The sequence below is a fragment of the Scyliorhinus canicula genome, chromosome 17 (genome assembly GCF_902713615.1).
Source record: "Scyliorhinus canicula chromosome 17, sScyCan1.1, whole genome shotgun sequence".
Taxonomy (NCBI): domain Eukaryota; kingdom Metazoa; phylum Chordata; class Chondrichthyes; order Carcharhiniformes; family Scyliorhinidae; genus Scyliorhinus; species Scyliorhinus canicula.
This window is the reverse complement of record NC_052162.1, coordinates 113,008,446-113,019,185: the sequence shown is the minus strand read 5'-3', so window position 1 is coordinate 113,019,185 and position 10,740 is coordinate 113,008,446. Positions and strand designations below refer to the sequence as shown.

General features: G+C 46.4%; 2 protein-coding genes and 1 long non-coding RNA gene across 3 annotated transcripts; 1 reads left to right on the top strand and 2 right to left on the bottom strand.

Moving 5' to 3' along the window:
* Window positions 1-726: 726 nt before the first annotated feature.
* Window positions 727-2,428, bottom strand: LOC119951528 (gastrula zinc finger protein XlCGF49.1-like; the record flags this gene model as incomplete). The annotated part of the gene is made up of 1 exon (XM_038774728.1): window positions 727-2,428. A coding segment is annotated over one exon (678 nt), but the record flags the coding sequence as incomplete, so codon positions are not given.
* Window positions 2,429-2,757: 329 nt separating this feature from the next.
* Window positions 2,758-4,582, bottom strand: LOC119952261. The gene is made up of 3 exons (XR_005457800.1): window positions 4,099-4,582; window positions 3,104-3,715; window positions 2,758-3,021 (listed from the first exon to the last, which is right to left on the bottom strand). It is a non-coding gene; the product is annotated as an uncharacterized LOC119952261 (long non-coding RNA).
* Window positions 4,583-4,961: 379 nt separating this feature from the next.
* LOC119952182 (zinc finger protein 229-like) lies at window positions 4,962-9,065 on the top strand. Its single transcript, XM_038775786.1, has 2 exons — window positions 4,962-5,303; window positions 6,641-9,065. The coding sequence occupies exon 2, from the start codon at window positions 6,923-6,925 to the stop codon at window positions 7,931-7,933; it is 1,011 nt and encodes a 336-aa protein (XP_038631714.1). The 5' UTR covers window positions 4,962-5,303; window positions 6,641-6,922; the 3' UTR covers window positions 7,934-9,065.
* Window positions 9,066-10,740: the final 1,675 nt, after the last annotated feature.

Below are 10,740 nucleotides of genomic sequence, written 5' to 3'. Positions count from 1 at the left end.
CCCATTTAAGGCAGAGGAGAACCTTTTTTCTCTCTGAGGGTTGTGAGTCTTTCAAACTCGTCCTCAAAGGGCAGTGGAAGCAGAGACTTTTAATATTTTGAAGGCAGAGCTGGATCGATTCTTGATAAGAAAATGGGTGAAAGGTTATCGTGGGTCACCGGGAGTGTGGAGTTGAGGTTACAGTCAGATCAGCCGGGAACTTATTGAATGGTGGAGCAGGCTCGAGGGGCCGAGTGGTCTACTCCTACTTCATATGTTATCACATCCTTGACAAAAGATTGTACCATTTTCCCTCCTACTGATGTCAGGCTCATGGGTCTGTGGTTCCCCGTTTTCTCTCTCCCTCCTTAAATAGTGGGGTTACATTTACCACCTTCCAATCTGCAGGAACCATTCCAGAATCTATAGAATTTTGAAAGATGATCACCAATGTATCCACTATCTCTACAGCCGCCTCTTTCAACACTCTGGGATGTAGAGCAGCAGCTTTTGGGGATTTACTAACTTTCAACCACATTAATTTCTCCAGTGCTACTTTTTCACTGATACTAATCTCTTTCAGTTCCTCGTGCTCACTAGTCCCTTGGTGTTCTCACGTTTTGGGGACAATTTCTGTATCTTCCGTCGTGAAGACAGACACACATTGTTTAGTTTCTCTGCCATTTCCTTATTCCCCATTATAAACTCTCCTGTCTCTGCCTGGAATGGACCCACATTGGTCTTTGCTAATCTTTTCCTTTTCACATTCCTATAGCAGCTTTTCCAGTCGGTTTTTATGTTTGCCGCCAGTTTGCTGTCATATTCTATTTTCTCTTTATCAGTTTCACCTCTTCCTTTGATCTAATGGAATCTTTAACATGTCTTGTCAACCACGGTTGCATCACTTTTTCTGTTGGATTTTTAATCCTCAAAGAAATCTATATTTGTTGTACATATTTGAAATGAAAGTCACCAAACTCTCAGAAGACCATGGACTGCTCTCCATGAGAAAGAGAGAGAGAAAGAGAGAAAGAAAGAGAGAGAGAGAGAGAGAGAGAGAGAGAGAGAGAGAGATGACTGGTGTCACCACATCTCGGGAGGGGACGGGGGGTGGGGGGCAATGTTGAGAAGGCAAGGCCTTCATGGATAACCTCATCAGATACGGGAGTTGAATCCCTGCTGTTGAAGCTGGTCCGCATCACATACCTGCCATCCAGCCAACTCAGCTAACTGACCCTTGGTAAATATATAATAATTCCTTAAATATTAGCTATTGCTTATCTCCTATCAGTTTCCCAGTCCATTTCAGACAACTTTTCCCTCATATCCAGATAGATTTCTTCTGTGAGAAACACCCAGATAAATTAAACAAAAAAAAGCACGTAATCCCCATTGTCCATCTTCATGGCAACGTGGCATGCTTTGAGGGGTTCTAAACAGAAATGGGAACTAAATATCTTCCAACGTCCAAACACCTTTTCACTCTGAGATCCTTGTGAAATTTAGTACCAGGTAATTGCAACAAGGCTCAAAGAGCATCAGCCCCCTGGGGGTAAAGCTGGGAGACCGGCCAGTCCAGCAGGAAGAAACCGTTCCACCATCGCCATTGTCCAACTGTCAGAATGAACAAAATGCAGTCCTGGATGTAATTGAGAGCAGAAACAATAACAGCAGAATCCAGCCCCTATAATCACTTGTGAACTTGTTGTTGCCTCAGCAGGCACGATGAATCACGGATTCCCTTCCGACGCTGAGAGCAGGTGAACAGCTTCTACTTAGTGTGAAGTCGCTGGTGTCTGCACAGGTTAGATGAGTAAATAAATCCTTTCCCACACTGAGAGCAGATGAACGGCCTCTCCCCAGTGTGAGCTCTCTGGTGTGACTTCAGGTTGAATAACCGAGTGAATCCTTTCCCACACTGAGGGCAGGGAAACGGCCTCTCCCCAGTGTGAACGCTCTGGTGTGACTTTAGGCTGGATAACTCAATGAACCCCTTCCCACACTGGGAGCAGGTGAATGGCCTCTCCCCAGTGTGAAGTCTCTCGTGTAACCCCAGGCGGGATAACCGACTGAATCCCTTCCCACATTGGGAGCACGTGAATGGCTTCTCACCCGTGTGAACTCGTTGGTGTCGCCGCAGGTTTGATAACTCAGTGAATTCCTTCCCACACTGGGAGCAGGTGAATGGCTTCTCCCCAGTATGAATTCGCTGATGTGTCCGCAGGGTGACTGAATGACTGAATCCCTCCCCACACTGAAAGCAGGTGAATGGTTTCTCCCCAGTGTGAATTCGCCGGTGCGACTTCAGGCTGGATAACTGAGTGAATCCCTTCCCACACTGAGAGCAGGTGAATGGCTTCTCCCCAGCATGAACTCGCTGGTGCAACTTCAGGTGGGATAACTGAGTGAATCCTTTCTTACAATGAGGACAGATGAACGGCCTCTCCCCAGTGTGAACTCCCTGGTGTCTCTTCAGATGGGATAACTGAGTGAATCCTTTTCCACACTGAGAGCAGGTGAACGGTCTCTCCCCAGTGTGAACTCGCTGGTGTTTCTTCAGGCTGGATAACTCACAGAATCCCTTGTCACACTGAGAGCAATTGAATGGTCTCTCTCCAGTGTGAATGCGTCGATGAATTTCCAGCTGAGATGGGACGCGGAATCCCTTCCCACAATCCCCACATTTCCACCGTTTGTCCATGTTTTGGGTCTTCTGATGTCTCTCCAGGTTGGACAATCAGTTGAAGCTTCGTCCACACACAGAACTTGTCTCTCCCCGCTGTGAATGGTGTGGTGTTTTTTCAGGTTGTGTAACTGGTTAAAGCTCTTTTCACAGTCAGTGCTCTGCAACACTCTCACTCGGGTGTGTGTGTCTCGGTGCTTCTCCAGTCACACTGATGTTTACAATCTTTTGAAGCCAACAGATCGGTCAAACATCCGGATTCAAAGGCCAATGATATTCAGATCCCAAGGAAGGGGATGGCTGTCAGACCGAGGTGTGACATTTCAGATTCTGTTTGTAAATCCTCCTCTTCTAATATCCTATAAAAGAAGTTTACAAAAGTCATCACTCAATACAGGATAGAAATCCTGAACACACCATTCCAGTGTCTATGAAACATACCTTCCTCTCTCATTGCCCAAGGTCTAGTCTCCAATACCTAGTCTCTAGGGAGAGAACACAGAGGGCGGAGTATCACAGCTGTGAGTTTAAAAACCTTGCCTCGGGGATTCCAGACCTCGTCTCCAGGGAGCAGACCCAGAGGGACGGAGTATCGCTGCTGTAAGTATAAAAACCTTACCCTGGAGTTTTACGGGTTAGTCTCTCGGGAGCAGACCCGTAGAGGCAGAGTACTGGAGCAGTGAGGTATAAAAACCTAACCTCAGGAATTTGCGGCCTAGTCTCCAGAGAACGGACTTGGAAGGGCGGAGTATTGGTGCTGTGAGTTTTAAAATCTTACCTCAGGGCATCACGGCCGGATGTCTAGGGAGCAGACTTGGAGGGGCGGAGCATTGGAGCAGTGACTGTAGGAAGGATGGGCTAGCTGACAGGGACAGCAGGTGAGGCAAATAGAGGGATCCTAAATTCAGACAAGAAGGAGCTTCAGCTCTTGACCTTGTACAACAGGTACGAAATACCTATTCCCTGTGTGGATGAAGAAAAGGACTATCGAGCTAGCTGACCACTGCACGTGGTACAGGAGGCCATTCAAGCGGAGGAGCAAAAAGACAAGTGCTAGTTAGAATAGAATAGAACAGTACAGCACAGAACAGGCCCTTCGGCCCTCGATGTTGTGCCGAGCAATGATCACCCGACTCAAACCCACACATCCACCCTATACCCGTAACCCAACAACAACCACCCCCCCCCCACCCACCCACCCACCCACCAACCTTACTTTTTTTAGGACACTACGGGCAATTTAGCATGGCCAATCCACCTAACCCGCACATCTTTGGAATGTGGGAGGAAACCGGAGCACCCGGAGGAAACCCACGCACACACGGGGAGGAAGTGCAGACTCCGCACAGACAGTGACCCAGCCGGGAATCGAACCTGGGACCCTGGAGCTGTGAAGCATTTATGCTAACCACTATGCTACCGTGCTGCCCGACAACGAAGTTGTCAGAGATTCTATAATTAGGACAGACAGCATCCTTTGGAAGCAGGACCGAGAGTCCCACAGGGTATGTTGCCTGCCCGGTGCCAGGGTGAGGGGCATCTCTAACCGGCTTGAAAGGATATTGGAGAGGGAGGGGGAGGATCCAGTTATTGTGGTCTACTTTCGGACAAACAACATCGGCAAGATGAGGAAAAGAACCTGTTTGGGGCATACATTTGGGAACTAGGAAAAAAATTAAAGAACAGATCCTCAAGGATTATAATGTCCGGATTATTGCCCGAGGCACATGCAAATTGGCATCGGGATGAGAAAATTAGGGAAGTAAAGACGTGGCTAAAGGAGTGCTGCGGGAAAGAGGGGTTCCATTTCATGGGGCACTGGCATCAGTATTGGGACAGGAGGGATCTGTACCGTTGGGACGGTCTCCACCTGAACCGAGCTGGGACCAGTGTCCATGTGGAAAGGATACATTATGGGGTAGTCACAATCACTTCAAACTGGAGGGGGGGGGGGGGGGGGGGGTGGGGAGGAGGCCTCAGGGGAACTCAATGCAGTTTCAAAAACAAGTAGCAGGGCAGAGAGTAAATAAATAGTCAGGAACCTAACTTCAGGAACTGCAGCTAATGGCAAAACTACAAGTGGCCAATTGAAGGTCAGAATGAGAAAATAAATGGAAAGGGGGAGAAAAGAAAGTGTTTTACTCACAGATGTTGGAGACAGGAGGAGGTTTCAGTCTGTCTGAAGCTCCACCTTAATTTCTGATTGGATGGAGGACAAAAGTCCTTCCGGTTCGCAACTCTTCCCATTGGTCAACAACCTTAGGTGCACGCATCGGAATTGCTCTTCTCCACAATAACGTCTCTGGGTTTCAGTGCGCAGGCCCGGCGCGCGTGGGCACCGCCCCCACCCATTGTTCCCCTTCTCCTCCAGACAAGGTTTCCAGGCAACTGGCTGACGGCTCCCGCCGGAGCGAGAAGTCTCTCGGTGACTTCCCCACCTTCTTGGGACTGCGCATGTCCAAGGGAGAGGGGAAGCTGCGCATGTACGAGTCAGAACCCAACCCCTGACCTTCCTGTTCAGGTGTGGGAACGGTTGGAGGACCGGAAGGACCCGAGTCGTCCAGCCAATCAGCGCGCGGTCTTTGTGGGAATGAAGATTGAGCTTCACACAGACTGAAGCCTCCTCCTGTCTCCAACATCTGTGAGTCAAACACTTTCTTTTCTCCCCCTTTCCATTTATTTTCTCGTTCTGACCTTCAATTGGTCACTTGCAGCAACTGAAGGGAAAGGAAGTGAATCCAGGGAGGGTGCAGACTCTGCAAAGCTTGGCCCAGATCTCTCTCTCTTAAAGACATTGACATCCTTTGCTCCCTCAGCTTGACACATTTATTTGTCTGGCTAAAAGGATGGTCTCTTTCCTAATGTTCACAATTAAAGGGCTGCTTTCCCCAGATGGTGATTGTCATTTAAGGGGACAGTAAATTGATATTGGACAGAGTTATATGGTAGAGATTTGATGTGTTCACTGTTGTTATATGGTAGACATTTGATGTGTTATGGTTCTGTAATAAAGTACATTCATTATTTTTTCTAATCATGGAATATAGTACTGTAGCAATGTTATATATTTACAGTCATAGAGTCATTACAGCAGAGATGGGGGTCCATTAGACATGCTAAATTGCCACTTTGTGTCCAAAAGGTTAGGTGGGGTTACTGGCTGTAATGAACTCCAATTGGCTTTATTGGTTGACCAATTGGAGTATGAGCTCCCGCAATGATAGCTCATTGAGGGGGCCCATATAATCACCTGTGTAGGCTTTGTGAGCCAGTCTTAAGTTGACTGGACTGCTAGCAGCACTGTTTGTAGCTGCTCCTGTAATATCGTTATTGTAAATAAATATTGGTGTGGTGACGGAACTCCTGCCTCCCATGGATTATTACACTGGCTTAACCCAGGGACAGGGTGGGGAAGGGGGGGGGGCTTAAGTTCTGTGCTCTTTCAGAGGGTCAGTGCAGACTTAATGGGCCAAATGGCCTCCTTCTGCACTCTATGAACACGAGTCCATGCCGAATCTGTCTGACTTGAGTGGGCCCCATTCTGTAAACCTGCAGTGCCTGTCTAATTTAGAAATTATTGACCATCTCTGCTTGACTACACTCAGAGGCAGCAACTTCAAGATCATGATCAATCACAACCCCCTGTTTCTTAACCGACTGAAATGGTCCAGAACATTAAACATATATAAGTCCAGTATTACATTTATACATATATCTCTGTTAGGCTGGCAGTCTGCATGAAGATTTTCAACTCTGTCCAGCATAGGAAGCAGTGAGCATGGATCTGTCAATTCGCCTGAATCAGCACCTTCAGGAGAATTAGGAGGGTGAATATTTGTTACAGCAGTGAGAAGGAGTGTGTGGGATGGAGATTTGCAGCTTTTCAACAAATCATAGGAAATCAGAAAAACGAAAATTGTCTGTTCTGAATTTCTATCCTGGATTGACATTGATGACTTTTTCAAACTCCTTTTACAGGATAAAATCGGAAGGAGGATTTGCAGACAGAAATCTCACACCAAACATGAGTTGCAGATCTACCAGAGTCACTCTATTCATTAGCCTTTAATTGTTGGATAAATGTCTATTCTGTCTGCTGCAGAAGATTTTATGAATCAATTTGACTGGAAAAGCACTGAGATACACACACATCTGAGTGATAGTGTTCCAGTGCACTGAACGTGGAAAAAGCTTCAATCAGTTATACAGCTTGAAGAAAACATAAAGAATTTGTGCAGGGAAAGACCCAACCCATGGTGTATGTGTGTGTGTGGACAAGGCTTGAACAAATCATTGAATGTTGAGAGACACAAGGACACTTGTACCATGGAGAAACAGTGGAAATGTGGGGAATGTGGGAAGGGATTCAGATCCCCATCAAAGCTGGAAATTCATCAACGCAGTCACACTGGGGCCAGGCCATTCACCTGCTCTGTGTGTAGGAAGGGATTCACTCATTCATCCCACTTACTGAGGCATCAACGAGCTCACACTGGGGATAAACCGTTCACGTGCTCTGACTGTGGGAAGGGATTCAAACATTCATCCAGCCTTCTGATACATCAGCGAGTTCACACTGGGGAGAGACCGTTCACCTGCCCGAAGTGTGGGAAGGGATTCAGTGAATCATTCAGTTTCCTGACGCACCAGCGAGTTCACACCGGGGAGAGACCATTCACCTGCTCTGTGTGTGGGAAGCGATTCACTCGTTCTTCTAACCTGCGAACACACCAAGTCACTCACACCAATGAGAGACCCTTTAAATGCTCCGACTGTGGGAGTGGGTTCAAAAGCTCTCGAGAACTGATGTCCCACCAACGCATTCACACTGAGGAGAGACCGTTGAGCTGCTCTCTCTGCACAAAGAGGTTTAGAAGGTCATCCAACCTGCTGGAGCACCAGCGAGTTCACACCGGGGAGAGGCCATTCACCTGCACTGAGTGTGAGAAAGGATTTATTCAGTTGTCCAAACTGCAGATACACCAACGAATCCACACTGGGGAGAGACCATTCACGTGCTCTGAGTGTGGGAAGGGATTCCGAGATTCATCTACTCTGGTGAGACACCAACGAGTTCACACTGGAGAGAGGCCGTTCACCTGCTCTGTGTGTGGGAAGGGATTCACTCATTTGTCCAGCCTGCTCAGACACCAACAGCTTCACAACCAGGAGAGACCATTCACCTGCTCCGAATGTGGGAATGGATTCTGTGATTCATCCACCTTGAAGACACACCAGCGAGTGCACAGCCAAGAGAGGTCATTCATTTGATTTATTTGTGGAAAAGGATTCACTCTACTATGCATCCTGCTGAGACACCAGCGAGTTCACAAGTGATGACAGGAGTTGGATTTTGCTGTTTTTGCTGCTGTTAATCACATCCAGACGGAACCATGTTCATTCTGACACTTGGTGAAGTGGGAGGGTCGGAGGGTTTCTTTCCGCTGGACTGGCCGGTCTCACAACTTTGCTTCCAGTTGGCTGATGCTCTTTGTATCTGGGAGAGCACATTTCCACCGAAATGATCCACAAAAGATCACGAAGGACATTTATTTTATCCTGTATAGTAAATAGTGATTTTCCTACAGCAGAGTACGAAGGGTGGCTGACATTGTGCTGTGAGGCATGATGGTAAAAGAGACCAACATATTTGTGTGCGTGTGGACACTGTAGCGTAAGCAGAACTATTTTAGTGGGAAAAGATGGACAGATTACTACCGGGAATTTTACTGATAGCATTTTGTTTTGGAACAGCGAGAACAAGGCTCTCTCAAGGATTTTTTTTATATAAAATAATTTTATTAAGACATTTGGCACAGTTGGTAAAAATGGGTCCCCGGAACAAGAGTTTGAAAACACTGCTGTAAGCATAATGGTAAAAGAGGACAATGACAGAGGCCAACAAATTTTTGTGCCTGTGGACACTGTACCTTAAGCAGGACGACTTTCATGGGAACAGACAAAATAACGGCTTACAACTGGACATTTTACTGATGCCACTGTTTTGGATGCCGCTCTTTCAAGGATGAATGATGCCTATAAACTACAAGCTAAACGTGATAAAATAGCAGGGACTTCCAAGATTCAACAGTGATAACTCCAGAATCAATCTTTGCAAGATCAGATCAGAGTTTGAAAGCTCAAAGGCATACACCCTCCAGGGCAAGCCTGGCCAAGTTCTCTCTATCTGGGTAGAATGTTTTTGTTCAAGTCATAGAGTCTTGAAATTATTTTGTAACTGTTTAAATAAACACATAGCTGAAGTCTGAATTTAAAAACGTGATTGAGATAAAAGTAAATCAAACTTGCAGTGAGTATTCTGAATTATCCCTCAGTGTACCAAGCAGGTGCTGGAATATGGCAGTAACTTCATTGCAGTGTTAATGTAAGCCTACTAGTGACAATAAAGATTATTATTATAATATTGAATTTGTCTGTTTTTGTTTGAGAAATGGCTGAGTCGCAGCAGAATGGGAAATGGCACTCGGAACACCTGAGCCATTGATGCCAGCCGAGGGAGCAACATATTGGCACCCAGGTGGGCCACGTCCAAAACCTTAGTTTAGTCTAAAACCTTGGTGGGGTTCGGAGTTAAACACCTCAATCATCCAGCCTGAGGCTGAATTAAGAGGGTAGTCGCCCCACATGAAGGCCAGGATTGTGGATGAAGAGAGCAGAGAAACAAAGGACTGGTTAGCCCATTAGTTCTGAGGATGTGTTCGAACTGTTGACGTTGCAGACAAAATGTTCGAGTAAAAGGTTAGAGTGACTAACGGTTAATAGCAAAAGTAATCTCCAATAATCAGCCTTGAGGGGTGTTCAGCAACCTCAAGTGTGTAGACATGAGGGCAGCATGGTGGCGCAGTGGGTTGGCACCACGGACTCACGGTGCCGAGGTCCAGGTTTGATCCCGGCTCTGAGTCCGTGTGGAGTTTGCACAATTCTCCCGTATTTGCGTGGGTTTCGCCCCCACAACCGAAAAGATGTGCACACTAAATTGCCCCTTCATTGGAAAAAAAATGAATCGGGTACTCTAAATTGTTTTAAAAAGTGTGTCGACAAGGAGTGAATGGATGGGAAGTTAGTAACAAGGGTATCTAGAAAGGAGTTTAAAAGGATTAAGGAGAGACACTCTTTTGTTTTCCTCTCTGCCAAGATTGCGTCGGACCCCAAACAGAGTCAATTACTGTGTTGATTAACTAAGTTGAGAAAGGGCTGTGTCTCGGCCAGAATGGGAAACGGTACTCAGGGAGTACCTAAACCGGAAATGGCCCAAGCGGACAGACAGTTTGGGGAGTACATTAAAGGGTCTGGGACCTGTGGACAGAGACAGTGAGAAGAAACCCACTCAGTGTCAGGAAAACGTGAGTCTAAATCTGAGACAGCCATTGCTGTACTCAAACGAGAGGGAAATTGCTGGAAAATCTCAGCAAGTCTGGCAGCATCTGTAGGGAGAGAAAATAGCTAACGTTCTGAGTGCGATGACCCTTTGTCAAAGCTGATACTCAATAGCTATACTCAGTTGCATGTGAGAGTTAAAAGACATGGAGATAGAAAATATAAGACGAGTTGAAAGCTGGAAAATCAGATTTACTTACAGATGTGCAAAAGATTCAGATGTAGGGCAGCACGGTGGCACAGTGGTTAGCATTGCTGCCTACGGCGCTGAGGACCCGGGTTTGAATCCCGGTCCTGGATCACTGTCCGTGTGGAGTTTGCACATTCTCCCCATGTCTGCGTGCACAACCTAATGATGTGCAGGGTAGGTGGATTGGCCACGCTAAATTGCCCCTTAATTGGAAAAAAAAAAATTGGGTACTCTAAATTTATATGAAAAAAAAGATCCAGATGTATTTGGGAAATATGAGCAAATTCCACATGGAAACTGAGAAATCTTATCGAGAAAAGGAGCGAGCTGTTAGTCAACAAGGCTGAGCTCAGAAAGAAATTAAAAGGTTGAATAAGAGATGTGCTAACTTATAAGCAACCCTAAAAACATTTCATCAAACAAATAAAACCTTTCGACATCAAACCACTAACCACAGATGTCAGCATGAGATGGGTAAGTTGAAGTCACA